Below are 25,811 nucleotides of genomic sequence, written 5' to 3' on the forward strand. Positions count from 1 at the left end.
GTATAAAACCAGCATCCTCTTGGCTAGGTGCAGTCATTGCAGATTGTCTGAAAGATTTCCCTTTTGCAAAAAGGTAAATCTGGTGTAATTGAATTAATTACCCCTTAATTGTAAATAAATCCCAATTTCAGTAGTTACGTGCTCCCTGCCCAAATTCCTGTATGACTCTCAGTTAAGTGTCCTGAACGGTCCCAGGTTGTGGTATGCTGTTAAATCATTTACGACTTTCCCTCCGGAGTTGGCAGCCTGAGAGCTGTGCCCAGCGAGCTCCCTTGGATAGGACGTACATCGGCTTGTTTGTAAAGTCCTTCCATCTATGAGGTGTAGCATATATATCACAGATAAATCTGAGAAGAAATCTCAGCTGCTGCTGTTCTCAAATGCTGTGCTTGTACCTCCTGCAAAGATGAATATAAGGTTTTATTTAAAATATCCTAGGAATTTTTAATTTTCTTTCTGAAATTTTAAAATGTTCATGTGAGCTGCTTGGATGTATGGGTGTGGCACGGAGGCATTTGTTTCTTTGGCAGACTTGAATGATATGAATGAATAAGGGCCACAGCTACTGTCACCATGACCTCAAGCCATCAAATACAAAAACCCAAAGGACAGTCATGACAGACTCAGAAGGAAGTCAAACCCCAGTTACAGTGTACTTAAAATCTGTTGTCATGAGAAGAAATGTTTTTGACTGTAAGGCTACTGATAAGAGCAGTTAACTTATCCAGAGGGAACCAGTGATGCACTGCATGTCAAGTTACTCTTCTGTCTGTTCTGTGCCAGACAACCCTCTGGATGGCTGTTTTCCAAGCCCTGTGTCTGTAGCAGAGCACGAGGTTGATGGCTCAAGCAGGAGCCACCTTTCATCCCCACAACCCTGCAGGTATAAGTCATTGTCACTTAATGAAGGTTCAGTGGCTGATGTGAAATTATTCCATTCTACTTCTTTGCAGGGAGGTCCCTGTAGACATGAAATCACTATCTGAATTAGCAGTGACCGTAGAATTGTTTTTAGTAGACAGGCCAGAATTAAAATGCATCAAAAAAGCTGATTGACCTTTTAAACCTTGCTTTTCAGCTGTTGGGCATGTCAGCTGTAGGCTTTGCTCTCTGGTTCTGCGACATTAAGCAGAGTTTAGACTTTGTATTGCCAGCCTTTTAAAATCTTCTGTGATTTGCCAGATTTTAATGAGGTGGGTGACAGCGTGCAGACCAATTGCTTTGGAAAGACTTGTTTACAGGCTTGCAAAACGAAGACCCAGAGGTGCAATCGCTTTCTAAAAGTGCGTGGATGAAGGTGAGCGCAAGGAGGAAGAGCTGCTTAGACAGAGAAGTTGTGTTGGTGCAAAACAATTTAGCTGTAGCTGTTCATGAATTAAATTTAGGTTGCAAATCAGAAACAGCATTCAAGCCATAACCAGAATGAGTTCTGGAGCAGGCTTCCAGAAGGAGCAGTGAAAGCGGGAAACCTTACCAGTTTTAAGCTGGAATGTGAAATGTTCTTGCACAGGATTGTATGACACAATTGCCTGCAATAGCATGGGAGTAGGCCTGATGACCCAGGAGATAGTTTTCTGCCCCCTGCTCCAAAAGTGGTGACCTTGAACTGAGTTAACTCAGGTTGCAGCTAAACTTTGTTTACTCTGAAGTTGATGATTGTAAGATGACTTAGTTCAAAAGCATCTCTGAGTTCTTAAAGCCATATCTCCTAGTTTACATTTCCTATTTGACTTTTATTATTAAGGGTGGCACATTCCTCTTAAAATTGGACAAAAGCTGGTACATATGCCCCAGATGACATAATTTTGCCCATTAGGAAGGAAACAAACATGCACCATATTAAAAAAAAAAAAGCAGCAATACTGCATATGAAATGTGCTGTGTTTATTTATTCTAACAGCTATAAGTTCAATTATTTATAAGAACACCTTATCCAAACTAATGTTCTATGCTGCCATTTGTTTCATTTAGTGAGCTTTCAGTGCTCCCTCTCTACTGTCTTAACAATCGCTGAAGAGCGGGGAGACTGTTTTGTACAGAATTGGTATCATTCTATGTGCACTGCTTGCTTATTCATAGTCTTTTCACGACATTTATTCTTAGGAGCATAATGTCTTCTGAAGGAATGACAGGATGTTCTTTAACCCTTAAAATAAAAATGACAGGTGACATATTTCAGTATTTCAGGATAAGAGAATAATGATACTTGGAGAGAGAGCTGATTGCTGGTCTACTGTATGCTAGTTGTTTTTTCTTGCCACATTTTATGTGATACAAAGTGAGAAGTACAGAGGAGATGTGCTTTCCAGCAAGTTCCTTTAAGCAGAGGAACCTCCTGGTAGGAGGCACTGGCTGCAGTGCAGCTCTTTGCACACTTCCTGGATTTGGGACTCCACATTGCTGGCATGGCTGGTTGAGCAGAGCACCTGGCTCAGGGATGCTGGTGGCAATGTGAGGAAGGGTCTGAGCTGGGATCTAAAAAAGTGAATGCTGTATGTGATGTGTGAGACCTGACCAGGTGAAAAGTTTTCAAGTCTGAAAGCTTGCCATTTTTCTAGAAGTCTCAACTCCTAGATTATACTAATATAAATAAGAAATTGATTTTTCATTTAAGTGCAGCTGCAAAACACTTAAAGCTCTTGTATATGGAAAGAAAACTCTGAAAATACAAAAAACTCAGAACTGAGAAGATAAAGCAGGAGTTCAAATCTCAGGAATGTAAGAGTCCTGCCCAGTAATTTTTGAATGTCCATCTCATGTTTGGCAATTGTTTATAAAATCCTATGCAAGTAATCAGAGCTGTCCACAATAATGAGAGAACAACCGAAAGGAAATTACTTTTTCCCACACGCACATTAGACCACAGAAAATAACCACCGCCTGCGACTCTTAGCTGATATACCAGTGACTTAAGGGCATGTGTCCTTGCTCAGAACTATTAATGAGCTGTTTGTATCCCCTGCCATTGTAGGGGGAGTACTCGAATGTTTAGAGCATGTGAGATAATCCAGAGATTGCTGTGCAGAAGTAGTTGCCACTTATCTGCATTCCTCCTAAATAGGCACTGCTCTCTTTTCCACACCAAGTAGGGAAGGAGCTGCAGCCTTGGAAGAAATGTACTGGGGGTGAAAGGGAGGAAGGAAGCATTAAACGTCTGTCTAGAGGTATGACCAAACTGGCAAGAAGTTGGTGGATCTTATGTATGGACATTGGCATGTTCAGGGTTACAGCTGCTGGTTTATGCCCTGAGGAATTCATTGCCTTTCATTATGTTTTGAATGTCTGCAGCTTTGAAGCCTTTGTTGCTATGTCTGTCACATTTTGGGAAAGGCATGAATTCCAGTCTGGCAAGGAGACACAGGCTAGCTGGTTAGAACAGGGAGCTGGAAGGAGACACTTGGGGGTTTTGGGGTGGTTGTTCATTATTATTAAATTTATTTTGTTTTGCCTGATCTGGCAGTACCAGTTTCTCTGGTTTTGATATTGACACAAGGTATGTCATTTTTGGTTTCCTTTGAAAGCCTCCCTTCTGAAGTGCTGCTGTGTGTACTTGCCTGTATGTCTACAGGAATGGCTTGGCCATGTCTACAGGGAGGTCTCAAGGGGAACTGGGAGCAGCAAATGTTTCCAGATCCACCTGCTCCCACAGCCCATGGACAGCCTGTCTGGCCACCCTGGCAGGGACTGCTCTGTCTAAGGGTGTACCATCCAAACACTCATGGCACACTGACTTACAGCATGTACCTTCGGAAGTGTTACAGAGGGCAATGCTTTGCTATACTGGGGCCGTGGAGCCAGATGTGGTATCTGGCTGGCTGTGTATCTGGTCTCAAGAGCAGCCTTAGGGCTAAAATAGGCCTAATAGGATTTCAGTATGTGGTTTGGGTTAAGCACATGGGAGACAGGTAGAATAACTGTAGCCCTGATGCAAAAAGGCACTGAAGCATGTTCTTAACTCCAAACATGCACCTTAATTTCCTCAATCTAAACAGCAGTTATTTCTACCTGCATGCAGCAAATCTGTATGCAGATCCTCAATTGATCAAAATCAACTTTTAAATGGAGTTTCTGGAGTTACACCAACCCGGGCGCTGAGGATTGGTTATGCTCACCCCAAGCACACTGAATCCATTCTGTGTATGGAAACCTGCATCAAGTATGTGTTCATTTGAGTGCTTGAATAATGCTGATTAGTTTCACAGTAAGTGGACACTGAATGCTTGTTATTTTAATTGAATTCCATAATTACTGGTAAGTGTGGGAATATGTGGAAAAGTAATATTTCTAGATCTATGTCTAATGAGTTTGTACACCTCCTCCATTAAATTTTAGAAAACTTCTTTAATTATCACCTTATTTTTAACCTCAAATCACTTCTTGTAAAAAGTAATTTGTTCTTTTAAGACCAAATAATTGTGGGGTTTTTGGTGTGAATTATTTCCTTAATGCTTTTCTTAATGCAATGAAGGCCAGTACTGTAAGCAATACTGAGACTCTTGAATCAAAAAGACATCACTGAAATCAGAGTTTTACAGCAGTTGTGATGTCATTGTTTCTAAACAGAGATGAGACAGTTTAAAAAGTATAAAGCATGGGGTCACAAGTTTAATGGTTTGGATACTGCCATCGTGGAAGGGGACCTATGTTGCTCAGCGGTTGTAGCAGCAGTGGACCCTGCTTTGCCTAGACACATAAACTAGTATTTCCTCTTTTGTCTCCTGAAAAGGTAATATACTAGATTTATTCTTTTTCCCTGCCCTTTTTGTATGCTAGAGGAAAGCAGGCAACCTTTTGGGGATGCTTGGAGTAGAAGAAACTTTCTGTTGACTTGCATGAAGCCCATGGAGAGGGCCAGTGCTAAGTCAAAACTTCTCAGTTTCAGAATGGCTTTAATCATAAAGCTGAGCTGAGACTTACTGTAGTATTGCCTCTTCTTGTAGTTTTCTCCCTGCCTTATGGAGGGACTAGTATTTATCCAGTGAGTCTAACTGGTAACAGTTTTCCATACGTAGAAGAGCGTGATATTGCTACAAACCTCCTTACCCTGGATAGCCTATCATTTTAGCCTGTTTCTTTCTGCTTTGCTTGAACTAAGGCATCTTTCTGTACATGGAATGTGCAGACATCAGAAAGATCGTTACTGAGTACATTTGTCTAAATTTTCAGGCTGTATCAACCGTTACTATTTCAGGGTACTTACTGCTAATATGAAATGGTAGAAACAAAAAGCAGATACTGTACAGGCAGGCTGTCAGGCAGCAGACCTTTAAGTTGGGCTCAGCTTTTGTTGTGGACTGGTTTTAGACTGCATCATCCAATTCACATTGTTTTACTGGGGATCAACTTGGAGTTAGGCTGCATCCTGCTGAGCCTTCACCAACCCACAATGTATATCTTATTTTAACGAAGAAAATATTTAAATAATTGTTGGCAGCTGTTGCTAGGGTGGCATGCTGGAGAGCCCAGATATTGGCTGGTTTTACAGAGTGATCTGTTACTATATTTACTTGTTGAATTTTCTTTTAATTTGAGTATCTATTGAACATACTCATTATATTCTGGCTGGTATGAAACAAATGCTAGTGAAGAATGGGGACGTTTGAGGCAAGGGAGCAAATTCAGTTCCCTGAGGGCAATTTCCACCTCTTACAATGTCCCACTACTGCCTCCAGTTCATGTAACAGCAAAACAAGTATCTCCAACTCTCCTCTTCAGTTTCTTGTTTCTTTGAGCAATTTTTCCCTATACTTCACAAATTAGGGTCTTTGTTTATGCATGAATTTGCAGCTTCAGATAATGATTCCTGTTCTTGTCGTAGAAGCCATTAATTGGCTGGAGTCACACTTGATCTCACTGTCTTTAGTGCTAACTTTTGCGGGGTGGAAAGAAGAACACAAAATTAAAGTATTTGTAATTCAGCCTAGGACCTTCAGAGAGTTGAGAGATCTTGGCAAATGTGGATTTGTTTTGTAAAAATACTACTCTTTGACTATTCAAACCAATGTCTGCGGTGTGACATTAAGATCTGTTCATTTGCTGCAGATATCATATCCCCATGGGAGTGGGCACTTGGTGTGAATAGGCCCCACAGTTGTCCGCTGTAGACTGTCGTGACCATGAAAATTGACTTTTTCTCCTCTGGTCCCCATGTGGTAGTTTTTCTCTTGGGTTGGTAATTTCACTGCCTTTGGTCCCAGGAGGATTAAAGCTTCTAATTTTGAAGTTTCACTTACTGGAGTCTGATCCTGAAAATATCAGCAGCACTGCAGGACTCGAAATGATTGGGGCAGAAGTTAATATGCATTTCAACAAGTATATCTCTTCTGTATTGTAACATCTTTCAAAGGAGAGACAGACTTTGATTTGAGCAACAGATCGCCTTAAAATCTGTCAGTGGTCTAAGTTGAGGGTTTTAGCTTAAAGCTTTTAGTCTCACTGAAATTTTTTTTTATTTTTTCTTAAAGGTGATGTGCATTTTATATATTAGAAACTAGCCAGATTTGCACTTTGCCATATATAGACTCTTAGCCTTTAATCAGTATTTTACAATTTAATGTTGAGGATTAGTCTGAAAGTAGTACCTATATTGGCTGGAAATACTCTCTAATTTCTGATAATTATCAGCAAAAAATTTAACTGGTGGTTGACATAAATCCATTTGGAAACTAAATTTTTTGAAGAAACTACTACATTGACTTTTGTGATGAATGTTCAGCATCATGTCCAGTGCTGTCTGGGCAGACATGAAACATGATATAACCATTCTGCCTTTCACTTTAAACAGACATAAACAAAATCCAGAAGTGAAAAAGGCAAGTCCTTCTGCCACAATGAGCTCTGGTAAGTCTGTGTTGTTTTCCACTTGCCCTCACTGGCATTTCTTTTTATTATTAGAAATATTCCGGTCTGTTTCTGATGCAATTACTCTTTATTTTTTTTGACTCTTCTTCTGCCTCCCAAAAAAGAGTCAAAGTCCTTGAAAGCTCAGGGAATTTGATTATTAAGGCAACAGTGGAATGGCTTTGTAATAAAAAATGTCCTGGCTTCCCATTTGTTGTTTTAGTTTGACCCATAATGTTTAAAAAATAACTGGAAACATCTTGAGCTGGAGCTTCTTCACTTCAGCTTCTTTCACTTTGGAATACAAGAATTCAAAATTATTGATTACTTGAAAAAATTAACTGAAAGAATTTTATATGTTTTAATCAGAGTGAATGCAAAGTTTAACATCTGGATAGGAAAAACCAACAAGAAAATGGGGGCTGGTTGGGAGGAGGAAAGCTTCTGGGCTTGTCTGGGTAACAGGCAAAATCAGAGTGAAGAACAAAGCAGACGTCACGCTGAAGTGCCATATATAGGACCTATGGAATAATATTCCCACTTGATTTTAGCACCTTATCAATTCTCATCTGGAGTATTGTGTCTGCTTTTTAGCACCACATTTTGAGAAAAATGTGAATCATTTGGAGAAAGTCCAGAGGAAAGCTCGGAGAGTAATCGGGGTCTGAAGAACCTGATCTGGGAATTTGGCTTAAGCATTGATAAACTTTGAGGTTGTGAAGCACTGGAACAGGTTGCTTTAGGGTGATACTGGAAGTTTGTAAGAACTCGTTAGACAAACATTTGTGAGCAGCAACAGAGGTAGATTTGTTTCTGCAATGGGTCAGGAATATGGCTTTAGATGACCCTTGGAGGTCCTTTCTAGCACTGTCTTCTGTGTTTCTCTGAATTCACAAGAGCCAGTTTTATTCATATCAGTTGCGGACATTACAGACTTGAAAAATCTCTCTTGAAAATCTTGTCACTGAGCTGGACGCCATATGCACATACAGAGACAGTCCCTGTTTAAAACAGACTGCAATCCAGGTAGACAAAGGAGAAACAGTGGTGACATCCAAGGGAGATTTGTTTCTCCAAGCAACATCTCCTGAGATAGTAGGAATACTTCCTAGTTCATGAATCAAATAGTGCTGACCCATGGCATCCCCTTATAGTCAGAGGTTAAATTCAGTTGCAGAGGTTTTAACCCAGAAATAATCTGCTTCTTCATTTGTTTTACAGAACACAAAGAAATTGATGTTGCAAAAACTGTTGTCAATGGGCTGAGCAGCAATGGACAAGAAAAAGGTGGGTTAAGAGCTTCAGAGACATCTCTGCAGCTCCCCCTGCATGTCAGCTGCGTGATGTGGTTAATTTCCCAGACATTCACTACAGCCAAGGTTTCCAAATTTAGTTTACTTGACGACTGATACAAGAAAGGCCTTGTGCTGCACCGTGCCAGCAGCAGCAACATTTCTTAGCTCAACAAGTGTTCTTTGTCTCTTAAAGGTGGCAGGCTGGATTTGCCTCTGTATATTTTTAGTGCTGTTCTGAGGAAAGCTGTGCACTACTTGTAGTACTTGTGAGCACCTGTGAATCAACATCTGGGTGTATTTAGACAGCATGAGTTTGTGGGTGCCTATGTGTGAATCCTGGTAACTTCAGTGGGAGGTAAAGGTTTGAGCCCAGGATTAAAGGGCAGGAACTAACCATTTAAGTAATAATAAAAAAAAAAATCTGACATTAGCAACAACAATTAAAAACTCAAACTTATCTAAACAAACCAGTCTTCATATTAACATCAACAGGTTTGCAGCGTGCTTTATAGCATTCCATTTTGTATAGTGATGATGTGTGTTTTGACAGGGCGAAAGTATGTCGTTGTATGGGTTGGTTTCATTTCCTTTCTTTTCTTTTGATGCCTTTTTATAGTGGTTAGTATTTTGACTTCATTGTGAATGGATGAATTCAGTCAGTTAAAGAACAGAACAGAATTAGGGTTGTTTCCTAAACCACAGGTTGTTCGGATTTGGGATCTGTTGTATTGGCAGGGTCTCCAGTGCTTGGGGAGAAGCATGAAGAACAGGGTTTGATTTGGGTTCCTCTTCTATAAAAAATTTAAAACAATCCCATCAAATTGAAAACTAATTATTTTATGAGGTTTGAAAAAAATTCTATTAAGCTCTTCCCCCATCCTTTTGCTTGAGAGGCCTTTCTAGGTTGAAGTCTGTGCTTTCCAGTTTTGCCAGGGACCAGAAAGATCTGCCACAAGAGGGGGTGTACACACCACCCTGATGTCAATGCCTCACTCAGTGCTCAGTATGGGTGTGTAGAAATGTGGTTCCTCTTACTCCTTATTTTGCAGGCCTGAGAGAGATGTTGGGGAATGTGAGGAGGCATCCAGCATTTTCTAGTTAATATGTGCAGAAAGCTGATAGGTTTTAAAGGAGAAAATCCTGGCTCTGCAGAAATCAAGAGTGCAACTCGAGTTATTCTGATGGAGCCGTGATTTCCAGGATTTATATCTTGGCAGATCCTGTTGAGCTTCACCTCTGAGTAGTTTTGCCTTTGCCTTTTTTTACAGCCACCCCCCTTTTGTTTTTGGTTTTTGTTTTGGTTTTTTTGAGTTCCACAGGTTGAATGGAGCTTTGAGCAACCTGATCTAGTAGAAGCTGTCCCTGCCCATGGCAGGGGAGTTGGCACTAGATGATCTTTAAGGTCCTTTCCAACCCAAACCATTCCATGATTCTATGATTAGCTGCAATACAGATTTGGAGAGGAAGTACCAGCTGGTTTGGACAGTTTTGTAAAAATTGCTAGAATTTTGTACAGTGCTATGTATGGTTTTCCCCTATGTTTCTACATAATTAGTATGCTAGCTGATGAAGTCCAGTAGAAATCTCTTCAATTTACTGTTTAAATGGATGGACTTTTTCTGAAATGGATATTTTGATGCTACCCTTTGGCATGGGACTATTTTCAAGATGATTTCCTGTTTCACTTTCTTCTGTTGCTGAACTTGTAAAATATATGCTGTAAAATTCAGAATTCATGTAATGTGGCGAGTTTAATGTTCATCTTTCAACCTTTCAATCCTTGTGTTTTCACTTTTTGTTTTAACTGAGCCATATTAATGTTAACTTAACATTTTTATTTTTGCATGTAGTGTATCTCAGCTAAATGATTATACTAAAATTTTTTGATGGCTTCTAAAAACTAATGCTTCCAGATTCTTTTTGCCTGCAGCATAGTGACAGTCAGCAGTTAGTCAATTCAGTAAGCAGTTCTGTATGCTGCATAAAACAGACACGTCCTGAATTAGGGCGAATGAAGGGATATTTTTAACGGTTGCATCACTGCTTTCTGGACTGCTTTTGTATTTGAAATTTCCTGCTATTGTGTCTCCAAGTACATTAGAAGATTTTGTGGCATGCTTCCCAAACTCTGTTCTTCCCTTTTTGGACGTGCCATTTACACTTTTGTGTTTGCAGCTGTTGACGTCCCTTTATGTACACGCTCTATTTCTGCCGTTAAAATAATCCCTGTGAAGAAAGTGAAAAGTTCTCCTCACCTAGTGCTGCCTACAGGTATCTTCTTCCTTCCTCCCCCCAGCCATGCATTAGTTGGCCATCATTTTCTTTCTCTTCTCCCTCCCTCCCTCTCTCTCTCTCTCTGTCTCTCTATCTCTCCGCTTCACCCACACACTTTGGCTAGTTTTCAGCTTCATCCTCTTCTCACTGTTTCCAGAGTTGTAGATTTCATCAGTAGGTAATAAAGTTAGCTCTTGGTGGCACAATACACTGTTCTCAATTATGCTGTTCCTTTGCAGACATAATTGTGTCTACTTGAATCTGGCATCATTGTAAGCTCTTTTACTAATGCTTGATTGTGAATAATGTTGTTATTACGGCCTCATTTTGAACCAAACTCCTGATGAACCAAGGAATGTTTCCTGTGTATCTTTAGTCTTTATGAAAGTAAATAGATGTCAGAGACAGAATTTTACAGGTTCAAGCATAGTTCAACATTGGTGGGATGGTTTTGTTTTTCTGTACATACACTGACTTTACAAAATTTTTATATGGATAAATAAGAATGTTAGGCTGTCTGTCACACCCTCCCTAAGCACACGTTTTCCCACTAAAAATACAAGATTGTTTTTTACTTTGCTGGATTTGGACAGTCAGACTAGTCTAGCTGATACTGCTTGTCTCTCCTAATCTGTCACACATGTGCTCTGTTGGACTAATACAGTGTTAATGTCATGTTCATTAGCATTTGATGGATTTCTGTACTGAGAGATTCAGATTTTTGTTTTCCATCATTTCACCTAAATTGTGAGAGAATTCAACATCTTACGTATTTGTCTTCCTTTCCCAAATTGAAATAGTCTGACAATATTTTATTTTCAAACCTTTTCAAAACATTTTAATTTTTGAGTTCAGAACATTTTTTTCTGATTCTTATTCTTTTGATTTGTTATACATGTTTAATATGTTGTATGAAAATAAAAAAAAGTACACTGATTCCCAAATGGATTCTCCTCTGGTATGATGGAGACTTTTTTGGCATGTCAAACTCTTAAGTGCGTCCATTTCTCTCCAGTGCCTGTGAAGGGAATCTAGGTGTAGGAGTGTAGGAGAACAGCTATGCTGCTCTCTTCGTGGATATCTGAATCAGGCCTGGTGACTCTCAACAGTATGTCCATGCCTCAGAGTTACAGTACTCTTGAAACTGGAGTCCCAGAGCTTAAACCTTTGTCCTCTGGTTTGGAAGTCGGTCTGTAGAGTCCTCGGACTGCATGTTGTGATGTGTGGATGGGAATGATAGCAAGAACTGGACTTGTGTCCTGACCCTATCTGGATCAGGCAAAAATCAGTCAGAGAAGTCAACTTCTGTTTCACCAGGCATGTGGGTGACGTTAAGGCATGATCAGTTGTGTGGTACGAGTGCAAATGTGGTATATTTAAGGAATAATCAACATTTGATATGTCTGTTTGGATAGTCTTTCCCCTCACAGAGGCTGCCTTAATACTGCCTAAATTAACTGAAGGGTGAACTTCATCCTCTGATTCCTTACTTGTTCCATCCTTTCTGCAGTCCTAAGTGTGGATCTGAAGCTATGCTTTTTGTGAAATCCCTAAAGTATTGGAAGCCCAAGTAAAAGCTTGAACTGCAGTGATTCCAGCGTAGAGGGCTTTTGATGTGAGCCAGGTGTTTGACATTCGTTGAGTCTTTCCCCTTACTGCTGTTGTCCATCTGGCAGTATTGATGTTTCCCTGTATTGTGGCCACCTTGGCTGTGGTGTGCATGTTTTGCAACCTTAGATGAGGCATTGTCATGGTCTATAGACACTATACTGGTGTGGATTTAATGGAGCATTATCTTACTGAAATCAGCTGGGGAATATTGATCTGCACAAACATGGACTGTTGTCAGTCCAGACAGAGAGGCCTTTGCCCCTCTGTCCAGTGTGAAGGCATAACTTTGGTTCTAAAAACAGTTCCTAGAGAGGAGTTGCATCCCTCCCCATGCAGAGATAGCACAGTCGTCACCCTATAAAAATAAAAATCATCGTGTTGTTATTTCTGTAATACAGTACCTCTTCAGGCTCCCCGTGTGGTGTCATGGTAGGACTAGCACCTTTGTTTAGGTAGGTCAAAGTGAAGTCTGGCAGCTGCTTCAGGATCAATAATAGTGCATGAGAAATGGTAGTGATGCATTTTCCTGTGCAAGTAGCTTAGGGTAAGTGAGAGACTCTTTAGGCTTATTGTTTCTATAGGTATCTTAGAGGAAACAACTCTCCGGAAGGATTTTAAGTAAGGGAAGGAAGGTAGCATTGAAGTACTGGTTTGCTATTACTTGAGAGAATGATAGGAAAAAAGCCAAATCCATGGACTGAAATGCACAAAGGTAAGCCTGCACAGAAGCTGTGCTGAATTGGGCCTCAGCAAGGACACTGGCATGATCTGGTGTCTGGCACACAGGGTGATCTGAACAGGTACATGTTAAATCTCCTTCTAGTTTTGGGGATTTGAATTCCTCTGTCAGAAGGTGAAACACTGCCATTAAACAGGGAGAGATGGCAAGGATGTGGCTTGCAACGCATAGTTACATTTAGCATAGTTACAAGATTTTATCTTCCAGTGGTCATAAAACATTTTTTTTCTCTTTCAGTCTTGCACAAAAGGTATTTTTAAGGCTTCAGCACACAAATCATATTGCTTTATACCACTGGGACATCCCTATAGAAGAGTCACAGGTGTAATGGTAGAATGTCCTTCCTAGTATAATATTTCCACACAAAGCAGACCAAATAAAGCAAGTGGACCTTGAAATTTGGTTCAAATACTCATCCTTTTTTCCTTCTTTCTTAGCTCTGTTACACTGACTCAGAACTTCTACATTCATCAGTTACATGAATATGAAACTGCTTTGACTTCTCAATGCTTTAAATACAGAGCTAATCTTCATCTGCATAAACATTACTAGATTGATTCACCTGGAGGCAGCCATGCTAAAATTACTCCATAGAGCTCTGATGGCTCCTGATAGCTTTGTATCATCTGTTTCGATGTGTCTCCTCTGTGCATGTGCATTTCCTGTAGAAATGGATCCCACTAAAGTCTGCAGTGGAAAAGGAGCTGTGACCCTCCGGGCATCTCCAGCCTATGAAGAGAACCAGAAGATCACTTCACCATGTCCTCAGGATGTTGAGCCACCTGAAAGTAAGTGGATAGAATGTTAACTGGAATATGTCATTAACTGGAATATGTCATTAACTGGAATATGTCATTAACTGGAATGAGGTTACAGTAACCTCAAGAGAGGTCAGTCCAGGGTCTCGGGATGACCTTTTTTAGCTACAATTTAAAGCCCAAAATCCCATAGCATAGTCGGAAACCTCTTGCAAAAACCAGACCAGTGGAGGGAGGCTGACTCCTCTTCTCTCCTAGTGCAAGTTTCATGACTGCTCACTCATTGGCTTAAGTTTGTTTACAGCCCCCTTTTGCTGACAGGAGCACCAAAAACTCTCAAATCTTTTTTTTTCCTGGCAGGCCCATATCACCTCCTTTTATTCCAGGCATGAGGAGGAACAGAAAGAGGCTGAGCGGTGCTGCTGGCACTGTAGCATTCACTTGGGTTGTCAAGGGAGCGGGGGTAGTGTCCCAGACAGTGTCACCACAGAGCTCTGCCATCTTTCAATAGCAGACGTGTAATTACTTAATTGTAGGAGACAGGCAAAGCATAACAAACCTGGCCAGTGTCGTGGGTCTGGCAGAGTGGATGAACTCCCAAAGGCAAGATGCCGTTAAGGGGGGAGGGAGTCAAACTGGCTCTTGAAAGCAAAGCATACATCATTTCTGACTGTATTGTTGGAGGAAGAGCAATTCCATTAATTCCAGCCCCAATGTGCTGCTTTCTGCTCTGTCTTCTCCTCCCATTCTGCTCCACCCGTGACCTACCCTCTTTTCATGCTTGCCATTCTCTGTGTCTTCACTCCTACCCCCCACCATTGCCTCTCTCCTTTCTATTGATGGCTTCATAAATTTCCAGCATCTTGAATGGCAATGAGTCCATTACTATGGAAATCAGCTCATTAATACTTCCTTTGCTTACTCTCTCAATTGCTTTATGAAATGTACTTTGGAGCTGGAAGAGCTTTTGCATATAACTTAAACAGCAAAATGGGTAGAGGGGTGGGGAGGAGCCCAGTGGTAGGTGGGTAAATAGGTGATGAGACCAGTGCATCTAGCTGCAGGGACTTGGTTGTAAAGTGACATATTTTATAACTCCCTTCATGCACACACACTTAGTCTGCAAAACTGGATCTATGTAGTCCTTTCTCAGTTAATCATACATAGTGATGTTGATAAGGATAGATATGTCTTCATAGCCTGTATCATGGCTGAATACGGGGTCTCTACATCTCCAGTAATTTGCAGTGTCTGGACATGAAACTGCAGCTCTAGAAAGTAACTAGCTGGGCTGCCTTTTTTGCCTCTGAAATAAGAATGTCAATGAACAATTGTTTCTTCATTCCTCTGAATGAATTGCCTTGTGTTTACAAAGGTCAGAAACAAGGAGGGCATCATGTTTAGGGCTGGTCTCTATGGTAATTAGGCAGCCCTGTCAGAAAGCATTTTATGTGTGAAATGAAGTAGCTCGACTCTTAACTTCAATTGGTACGTGTTTTCTGTAAATGTAATGGGTTATTTTTTCTCCCCCTTTCTTTTCCTCTATGCCTATCCTCCACCCCCACCTCTTGCGTCCTTCCTTTCTGTGAAATGCTTAGGTCTGGAGCCAGAAAACCCAGGAACAGGTACATACATTGGCTGCTTATGTTGTTGCTTCTGTTGCTTTCTTGGAATTATTTCATGTTGTCTGGGGGGGGAAAAAAAAGGGGGGGGGAAAAAAAAAGGAAAAAAAGAGTTCCCTCCTTTTGCTCATCCTGTAACTGGAGGGAATACTCTGTGATCTGAGTTTTCCTTCCCCTTGTAGATGATTGGAGGTCGTCATCTAACACTGATGCCAATGGGGATGCCCACCCATCTTCTCTGGCTGCCAAGGGTTATAGGAGTGTGCGTCCGAACCTTTCCTCAGACAGCAAGCCACAGGTAAGCCTTTCTTCTGTGACCCTGAGGGTGATCTTCTGGGTTCAAGCACTGGATTCATGGTCACGAGTCCTGGGTTGAACTCCAAACTTTGCTGCAGACTTGGGTAAGTTGCTGTGCCTCAGCTTTTCCTACCTTTAAAATGGGTAAACACTGATATCAGCAGAGTGCTGTGGAGCTTGTGTGTTCAGGCAGCCACAGTGTTTCCTTGGCGGATGAAGGAGGAGGACAATGCATTTACAAGAATAAAGGTGCAGTAGTCATCTATTACTGTTTTGTCTTTTATGTTGGTCTATTTCCTAGAGGTTGCTGCAGGCTGAAAGCAGAGTTACACCATACATTAAAAACAAGATATTGGGAAAGTGCCTTTCAGTTTTAACACTGTAACTGATACAAGCCAACAAGGGAAAGGTTATTTGTACCTGAAGGTAAATTGTTGAAGTCAATTTGTCAAGTATAACTTCATCCTTTTTCTTTTGTGTGATCAGTCTGCACAGAAGCAGTCTGAAAGCTGATAAGGAAACCCTTCATTAAAAACCACTTTCTTATGCGAAACAGAGTCCCTTTTAAAGCATTGTCCCTCTATCAGAGTGACTGCTCCCATCATCAGGGACCTATAGCAATGCCACAGAACAGACACCGTTCCTGAAATTGTAAGTGGAAGAAGGCACAACTCAGATGAAGGCATGGGAAGGAGTGGCACCCTAAAGGAGAAACCCATTTGCTGCCTGATACTTACAGCTGTCCTGTAGTCCCTTATTGATTTTGTTGATGAACAGAGAGCGCACTGGTGCACATAGCACCTCTTATACGGGTCTCAAGGACTGCTGTCCAAACTAAGTGGAATGGAAGAAAATGAAAAACAACAATTGCAGGTGGTGAATTAGTATTTCCTGATAATACGAGGTAACAATAAAGTGAGGCTTCACCTAAGCTAGTGAAATATTGTGGCACTCTGAAGTCTCCAGACTGAAACCACTACCCTTAAGGAATCAAAAGGAGTGAGCCTGTTCCAGAAGCAGAAGCCCTTCAGAAGGAGCACTTACCAACCCACTTCTCTACTACCTTGCACATTAGGGAAGAGGGGAAGGAGAGAGCAGCATGAGGACAGTAGATTTCAGGACAGCAGCTGTAATTATATGAAGCTATTCTAGGTCTGTATCCATGTAACAAGAACAGGTGCTGGTCACAACCTGTCATATGTGGATGAATTTTAAAGGAGGTATTTTTTTTCAGATTTGAATGTTGCAAGCTGTTAAGGCATCTTCATTCTCTGGTTTTGACCATTTTAGCAGTGGCTTAGCCAGTTTTTGCCCATAAAGATACAACAACAGGGTGTGTGTAAAACTTGCTTTCATAGTCTCCAGAGGGTTAATTTGCAAGAACGCAGAGAGCTACTGTTCACTTGGTGGGTGTTTTAATTCTCTTCCTTTCAGTAGTCTATAGTTTTCAGCTACTGGCAACAAAGAAATAAATAAAATGAAACCTCTTTATTGCTAAGTTATTTTACTTCAAAACAGTTTGGCTTTCAGAAAAAATTCACTGTAATTGGAGTTGGAGTCAGCAGGCAGTTGTGGAGCTAGCAACCTATATGTTGCAAACTACCAAAAACAGTAAAGCTTTTTTTTTTTATTTACTAGAAGCAGGATTTCTCTGTTGGTAATCTTGATTCTGGAGGCAAATTCTTATGAACTCAGTTCCTCAAGGAACTTTAATTGGTCTGGTCTTCTTGAAAGCATTTTTGGGACTGAAAAATCCTGAAGAGACTTTCAGAGCTAGCTTTTAGAAGAAATGCTAACTTTTTACTTAGCCAGCTGTGGCAGGCTATAGTATTCACGTGATGTCTGCTTTTATTAGCACTGGTGAAACTTAGCAACCTTCATTTTTCGGCAGGGCGCTTAACATGCAGAGATGGCCTACAGCTCTGAATTTGGCTTTGTGATTCAAATGTCCCCAGTGCTGGGAAATATTTAGTTACACGTGCATGAGCCTGGGTTTAGTTAGCCAGGATGTTAAATTCTTGACTCAGGCTTTCCCAGGGGCATGGTGGGTGTTGTTGTGCAGGCCTCTTGAAACAATACAGCACTGAGATTTATTTAGCCTAGAGAGAAACATGTAGTCATGGACTTGAGAGCTGGGTAAAGTTTGTGTGCTGCAGTGAGCAATGCTAAGAGAGAATGTGTGAGATGATGTATGTGAGTGAGTTCTGCACTGGCCTTCCAGATACTGTATTTGCTTTTTGTTCTTGCTGTATTAAAACCTGCTTAACCCAAGTCTAATGACCAAATTCATTCTTTGAATTTATTTTTTCCTTTCTTTTTCCTTTCATTTGGTGCTGCTTCCTCTCTCCCTCTCTTCCCTCTTGATTCTGACTGAGCAGGCCCTTGCTCCTCCCCGTCCTCCTCTTCCCAAAGAGGAGAGCTTTGCATGGCGTCCTCGCACTGACACTAAAGTGAGCAACCTGTTGCCAGTGCCCATCATGGACTGCGTGTACCTGAATGCACCCAAGCCTTATACGCAGCGTGCATCACCAAATGCCAGTGCGCGGTGTTATTTCTCATCACCTACTCCCTATGGGGCCATCCCCAGTGGGAAGCAAGGCTTGCCAGCAGGGCATTCTCCCTCTTCAGGCACCAAAGATGAGGTGCATGCTGGGCAGCCACTCTTGAAAAGTTGCTCCTCGTCAGATGCATCATCCATACAACACAACCCTGACAGGGCAGATCCCAGTAGTAAGGCTGGAATGAATTCCAGTCATGAGACGAAGGCGGATAAAAAGGTCACCAAACTATATGTAGCTTGTTTATCTAACAACACTTGCTCAGCCACATCTGAAGATTCCACTGGCACTGCACATGACCCAGCAGCCAGCACCAGTTTGGGCGCTGAGCTCACTCAGGCACCAGCCACCAACATTGTTTCCTCTGTAACAGATACTGGAAAGTCTCTTCCTGCTCCTCCTCCTCCTCCTATTCCTCCCAGGCCGTACTTTTACATTGTCCTCAGTAAAGACGCAGTTAGTTATGGTGCGGGCCAACCCTCCTGGACTCAGTCATCACCTCTGCAAGCTGTGAGGGACAGAGTGCTAGAGCCCCAGAGCACAACTGCCACAGAGGACAGGATGAGAAAAGAGCCCTACCTTACTCAGCAGCGACAGCCACCATACAAGGCAATGGGACGCAGCATGGTACATGTTTTCTCCATAACCTTGTTTTTTCAGCCGTGTGAAAGGTTCTTTAATTCATTACAATGTTCTCTTAATGCTTTATTCTCCTCTTACCTAATTTCTGAGCACTCATTGTGCCACCTGAGTCTTGAGTCTTCTACTCAATAATACTTAACCCTATGTGTGCTCCCCCAGCATTGATCTGAGTGTTTGTGCCTGTGTGGTGTTTGTAGGGGGTTGGGCTGGCCAGGATCTTTCTATTTTAGGGAGGTGTAAAAGAAACAAACTCTGTAATGTGATGGTTGGTGCTTCTCAAGTGATGGTGAATGCAGAACTGTTCTGTTGTTTGATACAGCCTTGCTGCACAGAACTGGAGATGAGGGGTGGTGCGGGGAAGGAAGATTTTTGTGAAAAATTGTGCATGTTCACAGAGGCCAGGGCTGCAAGACTGAAGAAGTATGTCTCCCTAAGGAAAGAAAATCTGTTGGGGCTTCGTATCGTTTTGGGTGCATCCTTGCATGACACTATGTGGCTGCGTTAGACTAAAGTACCAATCTCCCCCGTTGCATAACGCCACCTTGTTTCCCACAGGATGCCACTGCCACCACCACAGCTCAGCCTGGGGTAATAGTAGTCCCCCTCCTCCAGGTTAATCCAGACAGACAGCAAGAAGGCAGCTCCAGCACTCCACCACCGCCTCTGGTTCCTTTCGGGAAAGGCTCCGTATTCCCTGAGACTGTTTCTCCTGGCCCACCCTTGACTTTTCCGACTCTAGATGATTTCATTCCCCCACATCTCCAGAGGGGTTCCCACCATAACCAAGCACCCTCCGCATCTGGCACATTACCCTCTGTTTACCCGAAACTGCCATTCTTCTCATCACCACCTTCACTTGTCCCTCCAGTCACGGGGGCTTTGCACAGGGGCTTGAAGCCTGAAATCACTGGAGTCATCTCACGTACAGTAAGCTTGCCAAGTACCCTCCTCGCCCTTTTCCTAAATTTGTATTCCCAGATTAAAATTACTTTCTCCTTGCAATACTAAACTTGAGAGAGGAGTGACGACTCACTCCCTGCCAGCAGCATGACAACTGAAACCTTGTTTACGTCCTGTGCTAGTGCATGCGTGTTGCCTGCCTTGTGCAGCTTTGAACTTTCTATTGACTTCTCGCAACAACATTTGACTGTCTCCTTTTCTGCCCATTCTGCTAGGTGATGCACACCTTAAGAGTCTTCAGGATTTGCTCAGAATAATGAATTCTGTATGAACAGAATAGCTGCAACTAGCTGATCTCTTCAGGCTCTTTTAATAGCATCCTTATTTGTGTTTGAATAACATTTAAATCAACAACAGCCGACCAGTTAAAGGTTAGGGCTGGCTTTCTGTTCCACTTTGAGCCACAAGACCGTATGGTCTCCACACAAATCCCTGCTGAAATCAGTGTGAGATTGCTGCCAGTATCCAATGACTTATAAGCAATAATATCAGTTACTGAGCTAAGAGTCTTCCAAGCATGTAGATGCTATGGGATAGATTAGGGGGAAGAGTGTCTCTTCAGTATGGGATTGCTTGTCTTTGAAAATGTTGAAGAATTCAATCCACAGCAGTTTTAACTTGGAATTTACTGTGTTCCTCTTGGATTAGGTTTTGTTTCTCTTTAAACTCATCACCTGTTTTAAAAAGTCCTCAGGGACAAGGAGGAAAAGTAGGTCTCAGTTAAAGTTGCAGAGATGGCAAAAAGTACCTGACTCTTCTTGTACTGAAAGTCTTGCAACCACCATTTTTTTACATGGTTGCTTGTAAGGAAAAGTAAGTAGTTCAGCAGAAAATCCCCTCCTCTCATGATGATGCTTTCTCTGCCCTCTGACTCTGTAGGGATCTAGCAAACAGGCATGTGGGGGGAAAAAAAGAAGAAAAAGAACCAAGAATGATATTTTTAAAAGTTTTCAGCATTGGCCTTTCTGCTTCTGTTGAAATTGGTGGTTTTTTACTACATAGAGCAATGAAAGTTTGTGGGTTTTGGTGTTGTGTTTTGGCTTTTTTCTTTCTTTTTTTTTTCAACGGATCCTATCTGCAGGTTCCAGAAGAATTTGGCAGGCATCCAAATCATAGAAGAGTTGTGGAAATTTTGTTGTACCTGATTTTTGTGAGATGAGAGTTTTGAAATGTTTTTCGGCATGCTCACTTTCAGGCCTGTAGTCACAGAGCTGTTTTCCACAATGATTTAAATGATCTTTATTGACCAACTTTGGTGACTTAGCTGGGGCTGCTGAGCCTATCCTGATCTGACATCCCTCTTCTTTGAGGGGTTCTTTATATTTTAGTTACCAAAGTGAAGCTGAAACCCAACTCTCTCATACTTTTCCCCAATTCCCACTCCTTTTCCCAAATTGCATTGTTTAGAATATTGTCACAGGCAGCAAAATGGGGCTGAGTCTCTCTCTTAGGGACATCTATTTCTGAAGACCATTGATTTCTTTTCTGTCTTCATGAAACATCTATGGCCTGATCAGATGCTGCTTGGAGTAAGATCACCTCCATCCAGCTGAACAGGATTGTTTTTCCATATTTTCCCTCTAGGCTGGAGAGACTGTAGATGCTTTTTCTGATTATGGCCAATTCTCACTGTGATTTATCTCTGAGCTCTGGTGCCAGGCCTCACTCTGGCCCCTGTTCAGCCCCCTGTCTGATCCGGTAAGTCCCTTCCCCTGACGCTGATGGGTATGAAGGGTACTGAGTTGCACTTGGCCAGAAAAGCCAGGAATAGGGATTCTTCTGGAGCATTATTCTGTGCATGTTCAGGTTTTTTAAAATAGTGATTAAAATCTCTTGAGTGGTCAGCTCCGTTTTACAGATCAATGGCCTGCAGCATTTCAGTCTGACACTGAAGTAGGAGTGCAGAAATCTGGTACGCTGTTCCATACTCTCTTTGTTTGGATGCTCATTCTCCATTAGCAGTAATTGTATGTCCAAATTCCTTAAGAGGCTTTGAAAAATCTCAGCCTAAACTGGCACACACCGTCTTAGTCATCATCCCTTCTTTATCTTTTCCCCTTACTACCAACAAAAATCCCAGTATCCCTGGACTGAGATTTTTCAAAGATTAACTAGTTTTTAAAGTCTTGCTGCTGACACAGCCTGTATTTCTACAGAACAACCAGAGCTGTAGTGATATCAGAGGTGGGTTTGAAATAAGTAAATAATGGAGCTGGATGCTTTAGGAGAGCAAGAGCAGCTTGCTGTCTGTGCTCTAGTGGCAAAGCCATGTCTAGTATCTTCCTTGCTAGAGTCCTGCTTTTTACCTTCTATCAGTTTGGGGAGTTTTTTGGGTTTTGTTTTGTTTTTTTTTTTTTTTAATTTTATTTCATTATTTTAATCAGGTAGGTGTGTCACTGTCTCCTGAGTCATGGTGCTAACCTTATTCCTCGGACCTTCCTTACCAAATCAGCTGCAGTAATAATGTTTCACTCCAGAATTGCATGAGTTTTGCACGTCTGACTTCTTGCTATGAGAAGAATACTTTTAAAACAAATGTTTGTGTGTGTATGTATCAGGGGAAAGATGCCTGTGTCTTCCCCCCCAACCAGATTTGCTCATTCATTTCTGGCACCCTGTGTTTGCTCCAGAGAGTCTGTTGGATGAATTTAGTGCCTCCTTTTGGGGTTGGAGTTGTGAAACTCAACACCAAATAATTATGGTACTACCTTAGCAAACTAATTGCATTAACAACGAGCAGGGTACGTACAAGGAGCAGGGTAGCACTCATGCTTATGCCTTTTTTACTAAAATTTGCTGTGATTATGCTTCTCATTCATCTTAAAATGTTGTGGTGTTTTTTTCTTTTCCCTATATTTTCCCAGTGTAGCAGCCTTCTGCATGCTGCTAATGATGTGTTGCTCTCCTTTTCAGGACCCAGGTCCTGTGCTAAATGAAGTGCCCCAGCCTGGTACTGGCACTGACTATCCAACCTTCACTTCAATCAACAAGTCTTCCTCTGCCTATCCCTCTACCACAATCGTCAATCCCACTATTGTCCTCTTGCAGCACAATCGAGGTAAGGAGACTTGTATATAGATATTTGTGGCTCATATTGAGAAACCTGTTAGGCTACAAGGAACTGGAGAATGTGTGTGCCGTGGACAATTAAGTCCAGACTACTAAGAGCTAACAAAGCTGCCTTCAGAAGGTTGTAGTGACTAGAGCATACAACAGGCAAGTAAGAGGTTAGAGGTTTGGGACAATGCCTACTGTCTCTTAATTAAAATCTGTGGTTCAGAAGCCACTCTGTGGTTGCGAGAGGGTCTTATAACTGGGCTATGGACATATGAGTAAGTTACTGCAGGGTAACAGCTTATCCCCTATCAGGTGTCCTGTCATGGTGGAAAAGGGTATATGCTTGTGTCTAGCTATCAGTAGAAGCAAGATAGCTTGCGGTAGGTTCTCCCTCACTGGAAAAGAGGATATGTTACTTAGCTACTGCAGTGTGAAAGCTGCCATATTTTCAGTTACTGTGGGAGAGATTTGACCTCTGAATTCTCAGCAGAATTTACCCAATAGTAAATAATCTGTTTGCCCATAAGAACTTGGCAATTTATTCCTCTATCCATGACTGGATCAACTCAGACTCATACCGCACTAGTGCTTGAGCTCTGGGTTTGCATATGAACAAAACAACCTTGTTTGAGCACTCTCGTGTTTACTAATCTAAGCCTTTCTCTGCCTCACACCAGTTTCCTCTGAATGGATAGTTGCATCTCTTTACCTCTGACATCAGAGGGAAACTGTGCTTCTCCTTTTTAGTTCTCCTGATGGCTGGCATTATCCCAGCTTCCTGGTTCACTGTGCATCACTAAACTGTAGCTTATAAAGGGCCACAAAGATGCAGTTCGATTTGCCTTGGTTTCCAGTGGACTTTGGAAACTCCAGGACAGACAGATTCCAATGAACAGTGCTATGACTTACCTTTTGCAAAGAAGAAAAAAATAAAATCAGAAAATAGGGGCAAGCCCTGCATTCCTTGTAGTCATTCTAATTAGAGTCATGCATTGATGTGCTCCTTTGTAGCCCCTCATATTTTTTCAGTGCCTTTTTAAAACAGTCTTTGATCCTGAAGATGGTGTCCTCACTGTAGCTCAGCTGATTATAGGGCTAACATGTGGGTTATTTCTTCCTTTTTGCCAGCATCTGAAGCAGCTTTGCTTATGTGCTTCTGAATGAGGGTGTCTGGATTCCTTAAGTGCCTCAAGAGGAGAAAATACTATTTGAGGCAGCCTTTTTTAATCTCGAAGCCTTTTGTTGACTTTCTTGAGGTGGAATACTCTTTTGGTTGGATGTCACATTAAATCTGGAGCATTTCAGTGTGTACCACACAAGGATATTTTCTCACTGTAGATTTTAAGAGCACAAGAGACAAATCTGATGATACACACGCAGTGGCTCTGAGACAACGGATGTCAAATTGTTCTGTTCACTACCTTCCCAGTTAACAATTTGTCCTGTCTGAATATGGCTTGCCTCTGACCATTAGCACTCATGATACTGTATCCTGATAGTTTTAAGAGCCTTCTCTCATCACAATTTTTGTTGACTGCAATATAGATCATGGCCTGATAAACAACTTGATCAAGTCTGTGAAGTATCTCATTCTAATGCCTGTTTTCTCAGTCTTCATTAATCAAACTTGTAATTTGCAAGAATCATATTAAACTGGTTTGACAAGGCATCTTAGTCATAAATCTGTATTGCCGACATTGTGTGTGTCATACTATCTATTTAGTAGTAAAATACCATATAAGTCATTACAATATTTTTTTTCTGGCATTGTTGTTGATTTAACAGACAGATGTCCTAGCCATCTCACTAATGCTTTTTGAAGGTTGTCACAACATTTGCCTCCTTCCTTGTCCTGTGGAGTTTCCTTGGTATTCCAAGACATACTGAGGATGAATGTTAATGGTCCAATGAGATGCTCCCTCCATAATTCCTCTCTTTAGAGCAGAAAACTGCTCTAAAACTCTTCAGTACAGTTTATATGAACATGCTAATTTTCAAGCATCTGACCTCAGTTGTCATTCAACATAGTCCTTAGTTACTGTTGAAGTGGAAAGTATTTCTCCATCAGGCAGTAGCATATCAGACTTTTTTCTTTTTTCTTTTCTTTTTTTTTTTTTTTTTTTCAAATGCAGAATGGAAATAGTAATCAGATGTGTCATCTTTTCTGCCCTCTTATTAACAGTTCCACTGTGCCTATTTGGTAGAAGAACAAGATTATTGCTAGGTTTCTGTTTATTCTTCATGTACCTCAAAACCTATTTTTGAGTCTCTGAGACATTCTGTTAATTCTTTTACTTCCATTGTAATTTACTTTCACTTACTAGCATACATTACCTACTCATAGGTATACATTTTCTTAGTTTTCCATCATTTTATGTGTTGAGGGTTTCTTACAGTTCCTTGTGCTTCCATTCTTATCTGGGCTTTATCCCAGCATAGCATTAAGATTTCTTTTTGCTGACTTAGTCTTTTTAAGTGGTTCTGAGGTCTTGGTTGTCTATTACATTTCAGTCCTGGCTGACATGATTCATATTTGGTTTCATAGACCTTATCTATTCAAAACTGGTTTGGTCTCATGGCATATAACAAATTGTTACTAGGTTATGATCCACCTTACCCTGAATGGTTAATTATGTTTTGTGCTGAAATCAATTCCTTCATGTCAAGTTGAAGTTTAATATAAATTCCTCTTGGGTGTTATGAAATATTCCCTCTGAATTAGGTATTTCAAGGTCATTTTAATGCTGGCAGTCTGAGATCTCCAGTAGTTTAGTTAGTCTTCCAGATGGATAATGTGGCTTTCTTTCTCCTCAGTGGATTATTGATTGTTTTTTAAGGAGCTGGTTATCTTATTCTCTGGAGTGACTGTTGTAGCAGACTTCACCCACTATCCTATTTTATGCTTTATCTGCTAGTTCATTAATCTATCAGCATGCAAGACCCTTTGATTTGGAGCTGTCAGAGACATAGAAAAACATAATGCAATTTGAAGCACAGAAACTGCACTATATCCTTTCTTTTGTCTGCTAGATCTTAGTAAGTTGTGATGAGAGAGGTCAGAATTTTTTTCTACTGGATTTCAGTAAAACCAACTGAATAAGATTTATGCTTATAAACCAGTCATATCAGATCCTCTTGTTCATTTCTAGCACCAAGGT

At 41.3% G+C, this 25,811-nt stretch overlaps 1 protein-coding gene across 50 annotated transcripts in view; it reads left to right on the plus strand.

The window, feature by feature from the left end:
• The window catches only part of SORBS1 (sorbin and SH3 domain containing 1), a 173,521-nt gene that overhangs the window by 94,472 nt on the left and 53,238 nt on the right, over window positions 1–25,811 (plus strand). For 25 of the 50 annotated variants that reach the window (XM_074874693.1, XM_074874690.1, XM_074874695.1 and 22 more), the window contains 9 exons: window positions 6,785–6,840; window positions 8,062–8,127; window positions 10,311–10,406; window positions 13,428–13,547; window positions 15,116–15,142; window positions 15,322–15,437; window positions 17,815–18,621; window positions 19,192–19,563; window positions 22,510–22,654. In XM_074874693.1, the coding sequence (XP_074730794.1) occupies window positions 6,831–6,840; window positions 8,062–8,127; window positions 10,311–10,406; window positions 13,428–13,547; window positions 15,116–15,142; window positions 15,322–15,437; window positions 17,815–18,621; window positions 19,192–19,563; window positions 22,510–22,654 (1,759 nt within the window). In that variant the 5' untranslated portion in view covers window positions 6,785–6,830. The remainder of the gene's footprint in view (window positions 1–6,784; window positions 6,841–8,061; window positions 8,128–10,310; window positions 10,407–13,427; window positions 13,548–15,115; window positions 15,143–15,321; window positions 15,438–17,814; window positions 18,622–19,191; window positions 19,564–22,509; window positions 22,655–25,811) is intronic. The other 25 variants (XM_074874713.1, XM_074874726.1, XM_074874728.1 and 22 more) reach the window with 12 other exon arrangements.

Source organism: Strix uralensis, chromosome 7 (genome assembly GCF_047716275.1).
Source record: "Strix uralensis isolate ZFMK-TIS-50842 chromosome 7, bStrUra1, whole genome shotgun sequence".
Lineage (NCBI taxonomy): Eukaryota > Metazoa > Chordata > Aves > Strigiformes > Strigidae > Strix > Strix uralensis.